This window comes from Typopeltis vanoorti, chromosome 4 (assembly GCF_054136105.1).
Source record: "Typopeltis vanoorti isolate ZY-2024b chromosome 4, IOZ_Tvanoo_1.0, whole genome shotgun sequence".
In the NCBI taxonomy this organism is placed as follows: Eukaryota; Metazoa; Arthropoda; class Arachnida; order Uropygi; family Thelyphonidae; genus Typopeltis; species Typopeltis vanoorti.
Window position 1 is genome coordinate 43,249,211 of NC_143552.1, and position 20,699 is coordinate 43,269,909.

At 35.8% G+C, this 20,699-nt stretch overlaps 1 protein-coding gene across 4 annotated transcripts in view; it reads left to right on the forward strand.

Annotated features, from left to right (window-relative positions):
• The window catches only part of LOC150107261 (uncharacterized), a 149,079-nt gene that overhangs the window by 24,905 nt on the left and 103,475 nt on the right, over positions 1–20,699 (forward strand). For 3 of the 4 annotated variants that reach the window (XM_090391109.1, XM_090391111.1, XM_090391112.1), the window contains exons 3-4: positions 770–835; positions 19,943–20,008. In XM_090391109.1, coding sequence (XP_090247235.1) covers positions 770–835; positions 19,943–20,008 — 132 coding nt within the window. The remainder of the gene's footprint in view (positions 1–769; positions 836–19,942; positions 20,009–20,699) is intronic. The other variant, XM_090391110.1, reaches the window with a different exon arrangement.

Here is a 20,699-nt window from a genome sequence, read left to right on the forward strand (position 1 = left end):
GATTTTTCTAATACCTTATTTCATACCCGGTTGTTTCTATGCATTTCATAAACAAAACCATGCATTGTTTTTTTCTACACCCATTTATCCACCAGTTTTCTTATACAGATGATGCTATTTTTTAATTTTTATCTTTAACCGTTACCTTGTGCATTGTTCTTAGCTTTGTATTGGTGCAGTATGACCTTTGCTGTCCTTGCACCTAAACACCAAACAGTCCAAATGAGGCTGCAATTAATTTCTCTTCCAATAGTCATAAGATTTCCATCTCCGTTTATTTGAAAACCTAGTTCCTCATTGCTTCTTCTATTCTTCATTAAACCATATTTCATTTTCTTGTTCTCATTAATAATTCCAACTTAAATGTAAAGTCACTCTGACTTTTATTATCTTTTTAATTTTCTTTGCATGGCTTTTTCTTTAATTATAAATTATTCTGTTTCATTGCAACCAAAATAGTGAAATGAAAATCATCAATCCAACAGTTTCAACTTTCATTCACTATTGTTTAATATTGCATGCACATGCATGACGTGCACGCACACACAGAGAGAGAGGGGGGGGAATGAAATGGAAGGCTAGATAAAGGATGGGAGGAAAGTTATTTACAATAGTGAATGCTTCTTAAAAGAATATTAAGAGTAGTATCATATAGGGAACAAAAAAGTTGCAGAATTAATAGTGCAAATGTTTTTTATGCATATTCTATGTTTCTTATGCAGTCTTGTACATATTTATATGTATTCTAATTTGTTTTCCATTTTCTTAGGATGCCAATAATCATTTTGCAGAACTGGCATTTCAGTTAGTACCTGAGACTATGGATATTGAACAGGTAATTTAATCTAATGGCAAAATATAATACTAAACTTAATTTCATTTCTTTATTTATCTAATCATGTGGTTCATAGGCATGAATATTTCAGAACAACACAATACACAGGGTATGTACGTATCATAAGCTCATTGAGTTATCGCAGCCAACTATTTACTTTTGTGAGTTTGTGCTTCATCAGTCCATCTCAGAACGAAGTGTACATGCACACACAGTCATCTCCGTTGTAGACAATTTGGGTATGCTGCACAGGCTGAATGAGACTAGTCTCCCACTTATGAAATGGGATATCCTGTGGCAGATGTGCTAATGCAGTTCAGAGTAGACCAGAATTATCAAAATTCAAGCTTTACTTTGATTGGGGACCATTATATAAGCAATTTGCTGATTTGTTATGATGAATATTTCTTTGCTTCATTCTGTGGTTAGGAGGAGTGCTTTTACAGCATTAAAGGTCACTTTGATTAGAATCTTGGCCAGGATTGTGATCCAGCCAGTTAACATTCTTCTCAGCTTACTATTCCATCCTATTCATTGTTTTGCAAATGGGGGGGGGGGGGAAACAAACAGCATTTTTTATTAAAAGAAAACATTAGAGTGGATCTCGCAGATTTTCTTCATCTATGATCTCTTGTGTTTTTAAGCGTCGACATTTTGCCAATGAGATTTCCATGCTGTCCTGTCCAAGGCTTGTTCTTTTGCTTCTTTCCAGTTAATTCCCTTCTTTTCCAATTTTTCTCTTTAATTTCCTTTTGCCAACCTTTCCTGGACCTACCTATGTTTCTTTTTCCTATTTTCTGGCTTTCATATACAGTTTTTGCTATTCTTCCATTCAATTAAGATGTCCAAAACCACCTCATTTGGGCTTATGTTATGAATTGGTTCAGAGGTGCAACTTGAAGGCTGTCTCTTATAGTTTGCTTTCTTATTCTGTCTAATCTTGTTTTTTTTGTGCCACTTTCCTAAGCTATTTCATTTCAATTGTTTGTAGTTTATTTGTGTTTCCTGTTGTTAAACACCAGGACTCGCAACTGTATGTTAATATTGGTACAAACACTGAATGGTATACTGCCATTTTGGTATTCTGGGTAACTTCTTTCTTATCTAGGAGTGGGCCTTTCATTCCATAGAATTGCTTTGTTTCCCCCCCCCCCCCCCCCGTTATCCTGTTGTTAATTTCTGTCTAGTCTATCATCTTCTTGTATATATGATCCCAAATATTTAAAGGAGGAACTTGTTCCAGTTGATGGTTCTCTATTTTTATTATGTGTTTTGGTTGGTTTCTAGATATGATCATTGTTTTAGTTTATTTATGGTCATATTCCGTTTCTTTGTTTCTTCATACCAAATGTTGATGTGCTGCAAATCTTCAGCTGTATTTGTTAGAATCACTACATCATCTGCAAAAGCCATATGTGAAATCCTGGTTTCTTTTAGTTTCGTGTATCCTAGGCGGAATTTTTTTTTTGTTTGGCATGCCTTTAAAATTTCACCCATTATTATAATGAAAAGAAGAGGGCTGAGGATAGAGCCTTGCCTTACTCCTACATTTGTTTCAAATTATTTTGATCTATTATTACAGGTTCTTACATAATTTCTATTACTTTTTGTAGAGGCTTTGTATGGCTGCTATTAAGTTATCTTGTTTCTTGTTTTTCTTTAATATTTGCCATATTAAGTGTCTGGAACTCAGTCAAAGGCCTTTTCAAAATCTATAAAACATGTGGTTCTTTTCCATATTCCAATGTTTTCTCTGATATTTGTCTAAGACTGAAGATAAGATCCTGTGTGCTTCTATTTTTTCAAAAGCGATATTGCGTTTTTCATAGCTTTAAAACTCATTTTGATGTCTTCAAAATCTAACTAAAAACACAAATATTGATGCCGCTTTGCAACTTTTCACATTACTGAATGTAAACAACATGTATTTAAATGTTAATAAAATTATATTTTATATTAATTTTGTTACTTTTTATTTTACTTCATTATAATGGCACATATTCTTGAAATATTGTTAGTAATTTATCTCTTTTATGCTATATAAAATTGACTCATTTGACTCCCTACCATATATTTTAGCTTTCCATCTTCTGTTGTCTACTTCCATATTTAGTTTGACATCTTCACTAAAAACAGTAACTAAAATGTTTCATTAATTTTTATTGCTATTTTGCCCATCTTGCTTTAGCAGTACCCCTTTTTTTATAATGTCATTGGCTTTTTTGCTCAATTTTTAGGATATTACTGATGTTTTAAAGACACAGATAAAGATATAAGGAAGGAATAATTTTGAACGTACCGTTGTAGGATATTCCCAGTTGTCTTCTTTTTGAGCATCATCAGGCATATAGTGATAAAACATTTATATATTACTTTTATTTTATTTGTGTGGGTCTCCACCCTTTCCTCCACCGTCCCTTAGGATTGATTGAGCCCTCCTAATGAGGAATTAGGTATGTATTTTATGACTAGATCTGTGTGTGTATTCACAGGCTGGTTTGCCTGTCTGAGGGACGAAAAACCAGTTTCCAGGTGAAAAAAAAAAAACCCTACCTCCGTATGAGACCAGCCTTTGGTCGAAAGAGACCATATAAAGGCTCTTCATGTCTTGAATGAAAATTGAACCCAGATTTTTCTGACAAAAGGGCTTTGTCTATACCAGCTGAGCTGCGGAGGTTCATATATATATATATTACTGCTGAAGTACGACTGAAAGGAAGGCTGGGAGTGTTGGAAAAGTGGAGATAGAAAGATGTGGGAGAATTGCAGATAATACAAAGTTATGTGAACCTGGGTTTCAAGGGCGAGCTGTGAATTCTTTGGGGAGAAGGTGAAAGATTTTCGGGGATTTGGAAGATAGAATATGATGCAACAAGATTAGGTGTGGGAGTAACGGGGTGTCCTGTGACTGAGATGAAATATAGCATGTTTAATTATTTATATGTGTTGTATTTATTCCATTAAACCTAAAAATGGGATTTTTCTCTTTTTTTCTCAGAGTGCATGCTAACTTACTTGCCATGAGCTTTTGATGCACTTCTTTTCCTTGATTGTCTGTTTAACTTTCTTCTCATTGTCCAACATGGTGTTTTGATCACCCCCCCCCCTTACTGTGGAGAACATGTCTCTCTAGCTAAAAAAAGTTAATTTTTCCTTCAGTATCTTCTGAGTTTCCAGGTTCTGTTTATTGTTTTCAAACCCTTTTTTTTAAATATTTTTGTGCTTGAGTCTACAGAAGAATCAGTGCGTTCAAACTAAGTAGATATTGATATGATAGATTTATAAGAGATGACTGAAGACCTGAGCAGTTTCAGATGTTAAAAGCGGGTGGATTTTTGATAGCAAATTAGAATTAGTTAGTATTGAATTACTAGAATTAACATGGCTAGATTATACTTCTGAATAAGTAGAGTACTTCCCCACTGGTAGATGACATTGGATGTTGATTATGGATATAAGAGAGGATATAATATAATATCACTTAGGTCCATATTCTAACATATTTGACTTCAACTTGAATACACAGCAGTACATAGTCATGTTTAAGTTGTAAGTCAACAGAATTGAAAGAAATACAGGAAGATGGTTTGCAAAATCAGGGTGTACATTATCTCCACTCTTATTTATCGTCTATGTGGATGGCATTATCACAGAAAATGGCATTAAACCTGATATTAAAATTGGAGATGGCAAACTTAGCTCTATAATAAATTTAGTTTAATCCTTTATCCAAGTGTAAGCAAACAAAGTTTGTGCCAGAAAATATCTTCAGCACTGGGGTAAGGTAGCGCAACACCAGGCAACTCTGAGCAAAGGTGAAGCAAGCTCTCGTCACTCCTTGTCTCAGTATCTCCCATAATGCAAAGCACATCTCCTTGCAGACATGTATACTGCTATGCATTAAGGGAAGGGCCACTACGCAGACCAGTTTCAACCTTTATTGAGGTCTCGTCAGTGGGAGGCAGACCCAAACGTGGAGATACTAAGGCAGAAGCAATAGGAGAGGTCATATTTACCTATAAGAGTTGCCAACAGGTGTACCACATTATTATTGAATTACTCTGGATTTAGAGAAAGATGTTGGAAGTTTATTTTTCACTTGGTTAGATATTAATAAATGTAGGTTTAATCCTTTATCCAAGTGTAAGCAAACAAAGTTTGCACCTGAAAATATCTTCAGGACTGGGGTAAGGTAGTGCAACATCAGGCAACTCAGAGCAAAAACTTCCAAATACTAAAAAAATTTAGCTCTGCTTTATGTAGTTGATGTACTTCTAAAAACATCCAGTGTAAGTCTTAGGATTCTATAACTAAATTGAATAATAACAAATTTGTCTTGAAAATCAGCAATAAAAAGACCAAAACTATGAAAATAGGTAAACATAGAAAACTTTGCTTGCATTCTCAGTGGTGAACCTATAGAATGAGTGAATTGTCTCAGTATTTAGACAGTTTTTAGTGAAGATGGCAAATTAAATTTTGAAATAGATAGCAGAATAAGCAAAGCTAGTATGGTGCACAGCCAGCTGAATAAATTTATATAGAATAAGAGAGAAATTAACTAGCTATATACAAGACAGTGTTCAAACCAGTTTTAAGTTATGGATCTTAGATCATCATCATCAACATGATGATGATAGTACTACAAGAAAAATTTACATCATTACTAACTTCCTATCCACAATTTTCCTCCAAATCAGTCTGTTACTTGGCAAAACTCCAACACTATCAGATCTTATATTTCTATCGTATAAGACACTTTTGTACCATATCAATCCAACTATATCTTGGTCTTCCTCTGGGTCGTTTTCCTGCTAACCTGGTAGACAACACTTGTTTTGCTAATCTTTCCTCATCCATTCTGTTTAAGTGACCATACCACCTGAGATTAGCTCTGCTAATGCATTCCTGGATGCTGACAATGTCAAGTTCTTTCCTAATATCCTCGTTTTTAATATGATATTGCCATTTATGCCATCTGTTCAAGCCTCTAATCTTTCTCAGGACTCTCATATCTGTGGTCTCTAGTCTTCGGTCAAGTGTTTTACTTCTGACCTAGCTCTCAGATCCATAAGTTAAAACTGGTTTGAATCACTGTCTTGTATACAGCTAATTTAGTATTCTGACTAATTTCTCTCTTATTCCATATGAATTTATTCAATTGACTTCCTACCACACCAGCCTTGTTGATTCTGTTGTCTATTTCCCTATTTAATTTACCATCTGCACTAAAAATCGTACCTAAGTAGCTGAAATGTTTTACTTGTTCCACAGATTCTCCATTCACAACACAGTTGACATTTTCAACGATTCTACCTATTTTCATTATCTTTGTCTATTTTTTTTCTGACCTTCATACCATATCTATTACAACAGTTATTCAATTTAGTCAGGGAATCTTGAATCTTGTAGCAGATTTATTTAGAAGTATGACATCGTCTGCATAAAGCAAAGACTGACATTAACATCTCCAATTCTGATATCATGTTTAATACCACTTTCCTTCATAATGTGATCCATATAGATAATGAATAACAGAGGGGATAATGTACATCCTTGTCTCACACCAGATTTAACATTAAACCATCTTCCTGTACTTCCTTCGATTCTAACTGCTGACTTACAACTCAAATAAAGACTAAGTATTGCTTGATATAATGCCCCATTGACACCATATAACTGGTAGTGTACTGAATAGATTTTCTCTTGGCACCTTGTCGTATACCTTTTCCACATCGACAAAATTTAATACAGATGTTTGTTATATTCCCATGCTTTCTCAACTATTTGTTGTAAAGTGAAGATCTGATCCTGACAGCCTCTATTTGGTCTGAATCCAGCTTGTTCTTCACCAAGCTTTTCTTCCACAATTCTTCTCAACCGTTTCTCAAGTATACTGGCATAAATCTTGCCTGGAACACTCAGTAGGGAAATACCTACTGAGTGTTCCAGAGCTCTGGAACTCTACTCCAATCATCAGGAATTGTCCCTCTGTCCAGGCTTTCTGAACTATGCCGTGCAGCCACTGTGAGACTTTTATACCACCATACTTCAGCATTTCTGGTCAAATACCATCTACTCCTGCTGCCTTTCCACATTTCAAGTTGGCTTTTTCTACTTCAAGTATGGATATGTATCCCTGACTGTGTGCCTGTTGAGTGTTTTTTTACCACTGTGCTATCACTGCTTGTTTCATTTAGCAATTTTTCGAAGTAATTACTCCATACTTCAAGGATATGAAGCTCTCTGAAAACACAACCATTCGAGATGGATGGTTGTGTTTTCAGAGAGCTCCCGAAAGCTAAGTACAATTTTGAGTAAAAATTAGAATATAGGTTAAAATCATAACGTAATATTGCCTAATTTTGGTAGCTTGTTGTGTCTGTGGGATTTTGGTGTGAATTACGTTATTTAATTTAGTATATAACGTTATGTTTCATAGATTTGAATATGGCGCCAATGCGACGTAAGATAATGGCGTCCAAATATATGACGCCATTGTTCAAAAACTATAATGTGAGAGAGTTTGTCCAATGTGATGTGTGTGGGATGTATGCATTCCCGAATGAGGCTGGAATTTGGATTGAAAGTGATAGTGGTGAGAGAATGTGCAGAAAGTGTAAGCAAAGTGAGGAGTTGAAGTATGTGTTAGGTAGTGAGATAGTTATGGTTGAAGAAAGCCAGAATTGCCCGAATGTGAGTGAAAATAGTGGCTTGATAGAGAATTGCGATGTACAAGACGGCAATGAGAGCGGTGATCTAAGAAAGAGTGAAAGCAACCATACTGAGAGAGAAAATGGTTTAAATGATAAAAATAATGAGGAATTATTTGTAGGAAGTGAGATCGCTAGGTTGCGCGCAGTGATACAAAATGCGCAGCAGCAATTAGAGCATCTGCAAAACTCTTTCCAGAGTGATTCGGCTAACGTAAAAAAACAGTGCAAGAATGAGAGAGTTTCTGAAATGAAGGAAAGAGTGTTGTATGGTGACTCGTTATTAAGAGGGGTGATAGATGGCAGTGTAACTAAATCGTACTTACCGGGTGCGAAATTTAAGGATGTAAGTGAGAGTATTAGAGTGCAAAAACAGAGTGTGAAAGAATTAATAATTGTGGCAGGTACGAATGAATTGAAAGGTGATAAATTTTTTATGAGAGAGGACTTGAAAGTATTGTTAAAGGTAGCGAAAGAAAAGAGTGACAGAGTTAGAATGGTTAGTCTGTTGCTGCGGTATGACAGAGAGGAGTTTAGGAGGAGGGCCATAATCGCAAATGACATTATGCGCAGGTTATGCAAACGGTGTGGTGTGGAATTCGTGGACGCGTGGAATGAGTTTGAAGGGCGAAAGGACTTATACAAGATGGATGGCCTGCATTTGAATGGACTTGGTGTGCGGAGACTGGAAAGAGTGTTGCTGAATGAAGTGAAAATGGATGTGCAAAACCAGGGAAACTAGAACTACCAAGGGGGGAAGGGATGGATATGCAGACATCAGTGAGACAGATGAGTGTAAGAATGTATATAATGTACCCGAGCCAGCACTAAGGACAAAAAATAGGAATGGGTCATTTAGAATAACGCATCAATATAGGGATGGGACTAAGGGATCACTGCATTTCATGTATACTAATGCCAGGAGTATTAGGAACAAGAAGGAATAATTTTTGGCCTTGATTGGCTCTTCCTGGCCACAGGTTATTGGCATTAGTGAAACATGGCTGACGGAAGAAGATATAGTTAGTGGGATAGAATGTGTAGGTTATAGTGTGTTTAGGAGGGACAGAGAATAAAATGGGGGGGGAGGGGTATTATTGATGATAGCTGATGAACTGCAGCCAAGGAGAATTGAAATTGTATCGCAGGATAGTGAAAGGAGCTCATTTGAGGCTATTTGGTGTGAGATCGAGACTGGCAGAATAAAATATACAGTTGGGTGCTGCTATAGACCAGGTGATGGAATAGATGGTGGAGATAGTATGCATAGGGAAATTGATGAAATGAGTGGAAGGAGGGTAATTATTATGGGGGATTTCAACTATGGTAACATTGATTGGAAGGAGGAGAGGACACATGTGAGAAAGGAAAAGGATTTTATTCAATTATTAAGGGATAACTATCTGAGACAGCATGTAATTGATAATACTAGGGGTGTGAGAGTGCTTGACCTGGTAATAGCACCTGAGAATTTGACTGTAATGAATATGACCATGTTGCCACCTATTGGTGAGAATGATCATAAGGTCTTGACCTGGGAAGTGGCTAAAGGTGTGGAATTTTCGATTAAAACAAGGGTATATGTGGAATTACCGTGCTGGCAAGTATGACAAGCTTAGGAGATTGCTTGGATCAGTGCCATGGCATGTACAACTGCAAGGGCTGGACGTCGATAGAGCATGGGAAGTGGTCAAGGAGCATTTACAGGAGGTAATGGCTGATTGTATACCTAGGGTCCGAATAGTAAAACAAGTAGGGGTTAAATGGATGAATAACACCATTAAGCTTGAGCTGCAAAAAAAGAAACAACTGTGGAGGGAATTTAAAGAAAGGGGTGACATGCAGCCACACGAACGGTATAAAGTGCAGGCCAGAAAGGTAACGAGTGTGGTAAAAAAAAGCAAAAGCAGATTATGAAAGGAAACTAGCTTTGCAAGCAAAAGAGAATCCCAAACAGTTCTTTCAATATGCTGCAAGCAAGAAAAAAACTGTACACGGCAAAATGATTTTAAGGAATGACGATGGTACGGAGGTCACTGAATCAGTCGATATAGTGGAGTTACTGAGCGCACACTTTGCAAAAGCATATCATCCAGGTGGTGACATTGAAAAAATGAAGGAACCATTAGTTTATACGGGAATAGTGATGAATGAAGTGGAGGTGACTAGTCTATTATAGAACCTTAATGTGAACACATCTGTGGGATTGGATGGTATACCGGCACGGGTCTTGCATGAAGAGGCTAAAGAATTATCAGTGCCCTTGACCATGTTGTTTAATCTGAGTCTCAGGTCTGGTTTAGTCCCGAAGGTGTGGAAAGAGGGGAAAATAGTTTCACTGCATAAAGGAGGATCCAAGACTACGGTTCAAATTATCGACCGATCAGCATATCAGGAGTCGTTGTCAAGGTCTTAGAGAAAGTAGTCAAGGGGAAAATACAGGAATGGATTTATGAAAACGAGATACTGTACAGGGGACAGCATGGCTTTGTGAAGGGTAGATCATGCTTCAGTAACTTGCTCAAGTTTTATAACAAGGTGACGGCTGAACTGGATAAGGGAAATGGGTTTACAGTGATACTGCTTGACCTGGCAAAGGCGTTTGACAGGATACCACATGGAATACTAATCCGTAAACTACAACATATGGGAATGGATATAGGATTGGTGAGATGAATAGGTGGTTGGTTGATGGAGAGATATCAAAGAGTAGTTTATTCAGGAGTAGAGTCCAAAAGACGGCCTGTGACTAGTGGTGTGCCGCAGGGTTCTGTTCTTGGACCACTGCTGTTTAATCTGTTCATTAAAGATATAGGGAAGGATCTAAGTGGAACAATTCATTTGTTCGCTGATGATGCAAAGTTGGGTAGGGTAATAGTGAATGCAGAAGATGTCAAAGTCTTGCGGGATGACTTAGATAGATTGGAGTTCTGGGCTAAGGAGAATGGATGTCAATTTAATGTGACAAAATGTAAGGTTATGCATTTTGGGATGAAAAGATTAGCAGCAGTATACCACATTGGTGGAACCGTACTCCAAAAGATTGATGAGGCCAGGGACTTGGGAGTGTTGGTGGATAGTGAGATGACGTTTAGGGGGCACATTGCAAAAGTAGCTAAATCAGCTCATCAACTCACTTGGTTGTTGAAAAATACCTTGACGAGCAGATACAAGCAAGTTATTGTACCTCTGTACCGAGCCTTGATAAGACCTCATCTCGACTACTGTGCCCAGATTTGGTCACCTCGGTTCCTTCTTGATGGGGAGGAGGTGGAGAGGATCCAGAGGCGAGTCACTAAGATGATGACAGGTCTATGGAATGAACCATATGAGAACAGGTTGAAGATTTGTGGGTTGCAGAAACTAGTTGATAGGCAGAGGAGGGGAGATATGATTGAGACATTCAAATTGCTAAAGGGATTCTATAGGATTAATTCAGAGGATATTTTTGAGATCAGGATTGGTGGTAGGAGAACTAGGGGACACCTATGGAAGCTGGGCAAGAGTGTGGTTAGCAGGGGTGTTAGAGCTGGGTTCTTTACTTTTAGAGTGGTGAATGAGTGGAATAAGCTGCCAGAGTCTGTTGTGGGTGCTATGACGGTGAACTAGTTAAAGACAAGGTATGATAGATACTGTGAGAATGTAATTGCATAGTTGTGTGGACATGATGTTTAGGGCCTCCCTCGATGAGTCTAAGGACTCCTGGAGTCGCCCGAAATAATAATATAATATCTTCTTCTCCTATTTTCATGTCATCTCTTTATCATCTCTAATTCCTTTTAGAGCACTCTTTCCTCCATTTCTAAGCTTCTTGAACAACCTCTGGAATATCTTACCATCTTCTTGATATTTATTTTCTATGTTCTTGCCAAAGTCTTCCCAAGACTTTTGTTTAGCCAATTTTACACAGTATTTAGCTTTCTTACATTTGTCTCTGTATTCTTGAAGAGCACAAGCTGATTTATTTGCCAGGAACTTTTGATATGCTTTCTTCTTTTCCTTCACTGCCTCTTTAACTTCCTGTGTCCACCATGGAGTTCTGATTTTTCTATCCTTACAGACAACCTCACCACATGCCTCTCTGGCTGAATCAATCAGAGTTTTCTTCAAGAGGGTGCCACTGAATCTCCAACGTTTGGTTCCTGTTCGCAGTATTTTAGTCTACAGTTCACATCTGAGAGCTGCTCAACTTTTATTCGCTTTAAAACTTTCTTACATGTCATTCTTTTCAATATGAAATTCAGTTTTATCCTGCTCAAGACTAAATAGTGATCGCTTCCAATTGCAAATCCTCTGTACACTCCGGTGTCCTGTACTAGGGAGAAAACATCACTATCAACAATAACATAGTCAATGAGACTTCTTATTCCTTGCCTCTTCTCTCCATGTGAATTTGTGCACATTTTTATGTTGGAACATGGTGTTAATAATAACCAGTCTATGTCCTGAGCAGAAATCCAACAGGTATTTGCCATTATTATTAGCTTTGCTCTTTTCTCCAAATTTTTTCCAAAATATTTTTGTATGTCTGACAATCACTTCCTACTTTGTTATTTAGATCCCCAACTTTTCATTTTTCATTGTGTCAGTAGCTTTCTCTAGAGCCTCAAAAAATTCCTCCACTTCTACCTTAGTAGAGCCTTCTGTTTGACCATAGGCACAAATAAGTCTCATTGTCCAGTTCCCCATTCTGATATTTGCCCACATCACTCTACTTGAGACTGCTTGCCATTCAAGAAGATTAGTGCTGAATCGTATTCAGTGTTGAATACGATGACTACTTCTTTTCCTTGATTGTCATTGCCTGAATATAATTTTGTATTTATTGCTCAGAAAGATCTCGCCAGTTTTTGTCTTTTTTGTTTCAGTCACCCCAATTATGTAATTCCTCAGCTAGCTCAATTTCTTTGCCATTCAGGCTTCTTATGTTGATAGTACTTATCTTTGACTCTGGTGATGTTGAGTTGGGGTGTGTTTTCAGATTTGTTCCAGTAGCTGATTTTTCGCTGTTTCCCCTGGTTCCCTGGCAAAAACAATGGGGGGCCTTGTTTAACCTGATGATACCCCAACCGGCATGAAATTTTGTCATGTTGTACCATCATTTTGTATTTTGGTTTAAGCCAATAAGAATACAATTTGGTCGGCTAAATCCCAAGTGCCAGCCCATCCTCGTTTGTTCAGTATCCAGGTAGATACCCAACAGGGTGCAGCACGAGAAGGTGAGGATTGGACGTTAGGTCAGAATCCCTGGTCGGTTCTCCGCATTCCTTTAAAGGCTATGTGGAGGTCTCCTTTCAGTTATACAGCTTTGACCCTTAAGCACCCCTTTGGGTTAGAAATAAAGCAATTGATCAAAGATTAGAGACCTCAGATACAAGAGTTGTGAGAAAGATCATGAGCCTGAACAGTTGGCATAATCATTGAAAATGAAGACCGTAGGAAGGAACTTTACATTGTTTGTAAGAATGGGAGAACAAAGATTAGCAAAACAAGTATTAGATGGCAAGAAAAGAACCTGAAAGAAGGTGAAGATCCAGGTGGGTTAATTCAATCAGAAATATGTTAGAAAAATGGAATGTTAGATACAACAATATTTGAAGTGCTGATAAGTAATAGACTAATTTAGAGGAAAATTGTTGATAGGAGATTAAGACTTCTGATATCAAATCCATTTAGATGCTCGCCATCCACCTCATATAAATCCTTCTTTCCATTAAACTTGCTCCTCCACAAGTCCACAAATCCCACACTATTTCTCTTGCACAATCTATGCACTATCTATGGATTGATTCATTCGAATCATAGCTCTCTGTTTCAGCTTGGCTCTATCATGCAATGGGAACATACTTGCAACATTCTTACTCTTCTTTTTTCGCATGCACTAGCAACTCTTTCATGCCTTCTCTCATACCACACCTGTCGCCTGCTAAATCATATTTTTGCCAGCCAAAATAAACATTTCACGTGAACTCTCGCATCCTTATAGCATACTTGATACCCTTTATCTTAGCTCCAGGAAAATATGATTTCATCACACTTTCCTCAAGGACTCCTCTTATCAGTGAATCACCATACAACATCTGATCCTTATTTTCACACTTTCGCTCTTTCATCACTGCTTTCTGTTCCCTTTCACATTTGTGTTAAAGAATCCACCGAACAAACCATTCATTGAATTGTTTATAAGCATCTACTTCACAGACAATTTACTGACTGCATAGTCTTAGTTGCTTTGGGCGTAATTGCAAAACAAGAACACTATCTTTTTTAATCTGCTTTATCATGCAGTAATCTTTCCTCTGGTCATATTCTGTACTTTAAATTACTTATTAATATTTACTCTCATTCCTAAAAGAATGTAGATAAAAGTTTTGGAGGTGAATGAGCTTTTTTTTCCTCTCTCTCTCTCTCTTTCAAAGAAATACATAGTGAATTTGTCTTAATCAATATATCTTATATCTATTGAAACAACTTCAACAGTTGAAATAGACTGTTCACTACCAGTAGAGAAGATTCTAGACCAGTGGTGGCGAACCTTTGTATGTGTGCATACCAAAAGTTTACAAATCGAGTTGCTGACATGCCGGCGCGTACCATATATTTACAAATCAAGTTGCTGATATGCCAGGTAGTTCTTAATAGTGGAAAAATTAATTAATTTATAATATATATATATATATATATATATATATATATAATATTTTATAAATAATTACACAGGCCTGCAAAATTCGAGTCATGAAAATTTGTCTGGAAACTATTAACTGTTTCTGATTTATTTTTGACTGCTGATTTCAAAAATCTCTTATATTTTTCTCTTCATGTAAAGATTTTTTTACAAAATGGATCTCGATATTACAGTAAAATAGCTTTAAAATGCATTATATTAAGTAAAATAACAGTATTGAAAATTTTCCGTAAACATTTTTGGAATGAAAGTATTAGGAAAAAAGAAATTTAATTAAAGTAATTAAAGATTCATCTTTAGTACATACTTTATATTTCATTGTGGTGTCTTTTTCCTTGAAAACTGCTTTTTGTACTTTTTCTGTGAAATTCTTTTCCTGGGTCTTCTTTGTGCAACATCCAGCAATAGTCTGCCATTGTGTGGCATTCCACCTACCCTGATACCTTCTTTCCATCAACTTGATGTCTTGGTAGAATTGCTCTCCTTACTCTTCGCTTACAGTTCCCGATTCTCAGGAAAGCAATCTAAAGGAGAGTTGATAAAGTGCACTTTTAAGCTCATGGAGCATCCCAAATCCTTGAATTTCTGTAGCATGTTTTCCACAATCATTATATAATTGGGGTCCTTTGTGATTTCCTAAAAATTTGGTCACCACCTCTTTCAAAGCTTTTCATGCTTCTTTTTCAACAGTTGCCATTTTTTCTTCAAACAGTTTATCCTTCACAAGTTTCCTGATGTCTGGACCGATAAAAATACCTTCTTTCAATTTTGCTGTAGATAATCCCGGAAATTTTGTGCAGATGTATTTAAAACACTCTCCTTCTTTTGACAAAGCCTTGACAAATTGCTTCATCAATCCCAGCTTTATGTGAAGCAGGGGTAAAAGGATTTTTTCCCAAGCAACTAAAGTTTTGTGTAACACATTTTTACTTCTAGGTTCTAATGTGACTCTTTCTGGCCATTCCTTCTTGATCCAATGTTGCTCTCGATCTTGGCTGTCCCACTTGCGCAAAAAGTACGGGTATTCGGTGTATCCTCTTTGTTGTCCCAAAAATCATAGATGATTTTAAGATCACTGCAACCTGTCTATCCATGATCATTGTACTTAAGTTTGCTGAGAATGAAGGCTAAATTTTCTTATCGTTCTTTCAAATGCACGGAATGTGCTATTCAAATGTTAGGTGAATTTTTGCAACCTCTTGATGCCGTTACAAACACTACTTAAAACACAGTGAAACGAATTTTAAAGAACGATATCAACACTATTACACGACGCTATGTAAAAACATTAAAAAAAACCACAAACGCATTAAATTAAATCTTCACACTAACTTAGAAAATATGCCACCTTTCAGAAATATGATAACCTTAGTAGTCAACGACTAAAGTTCAACTAAAGAATCACACAAGAAAATGTGTCTGTGACAACAGGAAAGTCATCCATTATCTTGGCAAATCAGATTCAAAGTAGCCACCTGTACCTCCTTCCCTCTCCTATCTTAAAAATGAGAAGTTTCATATAAATTTCTTTATTTACCATAAAAAGGCACTTCAAGAAAGCACTTATACAACTAATTAGCTATAAATAAAGGAGAATGAAAATAAATGCCAATGCGCTGAATTTAAATTCAAATACTACTAATAAAAACGATAAAATTAGAAATAGGGTAAAATTGGTGAGAGATGGAATTTTTTTTACTATATTTTCTAAACTCAGCACCTAAAAATCTATAAGAATCAATTATTTCTTCTCAGATAACTTTATCATCGCAGGCCTGTTGTTTTTTTATTTTATTTATAATATTTATTTATAATGGTTTGAAAAAGACGGTAGCGAGAACATTATTTATGCATTGTAACTCACAATACAAGTCAGCTGAGCATGGCGAGCAGCAGCAGCAGGATGTCAACTTGTCAGCGAAATGCTTACCGTATTTACTCGAATATAACTTGCTATCGCATATAACTCGCGCCCCTAATTTTACTTTACGGAAAAAGACATTAAAAAGTTTTGCATATACCTCGCATACGAAAAATGTTTAAATGTGTTCACATTTAAACATTTTTCTGTTGGGGAGGGCAGTAAGAACATGCCCTCCCCAACAGCCATTAAACTGCAGATGCAAGAAAAACAAGTAGTTTTAATGTATCCCTGAATAAGGTACAGAGGCTTTTGCAGTCTGTATAATATATTTCTCAACAAATAGTGCAGTTAGAGACAGCTGGAATAAAAACGGCACTAACCAATGAATCACATGTCCCTTCTCACAGAAACTATGCTGTATAAACTCAAGCTAAACCATATGTTGCATACCGAAACATAGTATCTAACTGCCCAATTTTTCAATTATATGAAATAAGTGTTTCTTTGATTGCATTTGAAATTCTCGATGTCATTATGACAGATCACAAAGGCTAACTTCAAATAAAATTCTACCACGAATTGAAACATAAGGCATATTCTGGTAATTGGACCACATTTTTTTTATTAAGCTAAAAACACAATAAAGAAATAAAACCTGACAAGTTTCGTAAGTCGTTTGACTTGCATCTTCAGGGGTAAAAGGTAACTGAAAGTTAAAACAACGACAAAGAGAAATTAATAGTTCATACTATACAGTTGTAGCCATCTGACTGTTCATAAAATTAAAAATCAGAATGCAGATTCAAAGCAGTGCTAAGTTTAAACAATGCTGGATGATGCCACGTTCTGTTGTTCATGTTCATAATGTCCAAAGTCTGACTAAGGTATATTTTTTATCAAAGCTGACCAAACTTGGTGTAGAATTAAGCCCTGATTTTTATTGCATTGTGTTGGAATTCTAAGCATGTTTGCAATTTCTTTAAATTTCCTTATGTAACAGTTTTTTTCTATGTAAGACATGTTTGTTTTCTGTCAGAGTACAGTGTGGCCAGTGGAAGTGGTATGGAAAGCTAGACCTGATTTGTGTTCTCTTCTGTTTTGCACATTTTTTTGGTGTTAGTTCATGCATATTTCCCCACATCTACCTATGTAGCAGATACTGCAAGAACAATAAATTTTATATATACCTGGTTTTTTTAAAGGATGATGTGGAGGTTTTGGGGGATATAGAAATCTTGAAATTTTTTCCAACGGCAGAAAGATCTCTTTCCTCTGGATATTGTAGATCTTTATAAACATTGTATAAATAATATTTTTTTCATGTATCAAGACAAATTTTGGGAACAAAAAGAAGGATTGGCTATGGGCTCTTCCCTTCTCCGGCTTTAGCTAACCTGTTTATGGAAAATTTTGAAAATAATGCTTTAATCAATTATCATAAAAAACTAAAAATTTGGCTATGCTACATAGACGATATTTTCATCATATGGCCAGGAACAACAGATGAACTCATTGCTTTCAAAGATTACCTGAATAATTTACATAAGAATATAAAAATTTACTTTAGAACAAGAAGAACTTAGAAAACTTCCTTTCTTGACATCCTATTAGAAGTCAATGAAAAAGATAATAAACTTTCGTTCTCAATATATAGAAAACCCACCAACACAGGAAGACTTCTTAATGCGGCCTGACACCACCACCCTTCGCAAAAAATAGGTCTAATTAAAACCCTGAGGGACAGAGCTTATAATATTTCCAGCACAGAAAAACAGAGAAATGAAGAATTAGAATATTTAACACATCCTCAAAAAAAATGGTTATGAACCCAAGACAAGAACCCAAGAAATCAAAAAAATTCCTCCACACACACCACCTACAAACATCTCACAGAAACAAGATTTCAAAAATGCTATCACACTTCCATATATCAAGAATGTTACAGACAAGATGGTTAAATTACTAAACAAGCATAACATCAAAGTAGCCTTTCTGCCGCGGAAAAAATTTCAAGATTTCTATATCCCCCGAAACCTCCACATCATCCTTTAAAAAAAGCCAGGTGTATATAAAATTTATTGTTCTTGCTGCATCTGCTACGCAGGATAGACAGGAAGATCTGGCGAATACAGAAGAGAACACAAATCAGGTCTAGCTTTCCATACCACTTCCACTGGCCACAATGTACTCTGACAGAAAACAAATATGTCTTACATAGAAAAAAAACTGTTACATAAGGAAATTTAAAGAAGTTGCAAACATGCTTAGAATTCCAACACAATGCAATAAAAACCAGGGCTTAATTCTACACCAAGTTTGGTCAGCTTTGATGAAAAAATATACCTCAGTCAGACCTCGGACATTACGAACATGAACAACAGAACGTGGCATCATCCAGCATTCTTTAAACTTAGCACTGCTTTGAATCTGCATTCTGATTTTTAATTTTATGAACAGTCAGACGGCTACAACTGTATAGTATGAACTATTTTAGAATAATTTCTATTTTATGTGTTTTAAACTCTAAGTTACCTTTTACCCCTGAAGATGTAAGTCAAATGACTTACGAAATTTGTCAGGTTTTATTTCTTTATTGTGTTTTAGCTTAATAAAAAAAATGTGGTCCAATTACTGGAATATGTCTTATGAACTTCTAAACCACAGAAGAAACCTCCACTAGAATTGAAACATGTCATATAATGCTTGTGTGAGTTTCCTTGCCAGCTCAACCCTCCCCCCAAATCAACCAACTGTTGAAACTTTGTGTGAGTTGAGCCCGCCAGTAATGAGAAGTTCTGTCGGAACAATAAATGACACCTCGTCGTGAATGTGTTAAAACTAAGAAATATATATATATATATAGTGAATGTTGTTATGACAGTTGCAGATGTTATGGGATTTGGTTGAAGAGAATTTAGCATTTCAATTCAAAAATTGTCGGTTTGCTTTTATCTTTAAGTCGCGTGATCTTTTGTTAATACCACACCAATCATATACACATCTTCATAGCTGCTCTGTCGTGTAAAAGAAAATGTAACTTTTATGTATTGTAACAATTAAAAAAAAAAAGGTTGAATAATTTATAAGTGTATAAAAGGATATCACCTGTAAATCGTTGACGTGCCAGCAAAATTCTCGGACATGCCAACTCTGGCACACCTGCCATAGGTTTGCCATCTATGTTCTAGGCTGTTCACATGATTTTGAAATATTAATGACAATAGCCTGTCTATCTATCTATCTCTCTGTACTTTCCTTAGCAGTCACTTAAAAATTAGGCAGCAAAAGCAAGAGGAATCCTTGTTTATTAAATGTTAGTAAGGATTATTTTGAAAGACTTTCAGGTAATGCAGAAGTTAAAAGATTGAGAACAGAGCAGTGAGTTTTAGAAAATAAATGCTGTTGTCATTTAATTTAATCAAATCTCATATGCTAAAAAATTGGCATTCAGCTGTAGTGAATTCTGTCACACCTGAAGAATTAATGAGCTGAGCCATCCAATAGATGCCTGTCATGTTGACACCATTCTGGTATATGTAAATGTTTCATTATTTTTAACATGTGGTACAGTTGTCTAATAGTCTTATAGTATAAATTAAAGATGCCAAGAAACCACTATTCTTGGTTTCATCCTTTATCCAAATGTCAGCATCTAGGTCTTAAGTTTGAAATGTTAACCTGTGTGTTGGGGTTTAAAAAAAAAAAAAAAAAGCTGTTTTAGCAGTGAAAATGTGTCCCCTCCTCCAAGAGTAACTTTGTTTTAAATAATAAGCATGGTGAATCTGTAATATGCATATTTTATTGATTATGGTTATTAAATCATCTATTTTCTATCTATATAGATTATTACCCATAATGAAAATGATTTTCAGGATCATCCACCTGTTTTATTATCAGAAGAGAGTTTGGTATGTAATAGTATACAATTTTCCTTTAACATTTATGTTATAGTTATAACTTATTTTTTTTTTTTTTCCAAAAATTATTATTGTCAGCAAGTTGCATTCTTTTTGATTTATGTCATGCATAAAAAACTGGAAGTTTGCTTTACTGTATGGCAGACTTTAAAGAATAATGTACATGCCTTGCATATTGGTGTATGCACATTGTTCTCTCACTTTCAAATGTGACCAACTTTCCTTAACACCCCATTAATAAGTTTTAAATTATTTTAAACCATGAACAGAACTAATTCATTGAAATAGTTTGCCAGCTCTTAAATTAATAAGTTCAGAACTACTGTAGGAAATTATACCTGATGTTAGATAGAGCACAATAGATGGAAATGTTTTGAAATCAGAAGCATAATTCAGATATAAGAGTTATCCTGAATCAAGCCTCCATGTTTTCAGCGAAAGTGCCAACATCCTGGAAGCCAGTAGTAAACAGTTGCTTTAGGGGAAATATATATATTAATTATATGAATTACTCAAGTATTTAATAAACGACCTCTTTAAGGGCAATCAAAAACATGTTTGAGTGATCTGCATTTTGAATTCTATTTAGGATACAATAAGCATTTATAAATGGCTTTTTTTTTTCTCTTTTTTTTCTTTTCTACACCCACCATAAAGTCTAAATGAGGCAAATGTCAAAACA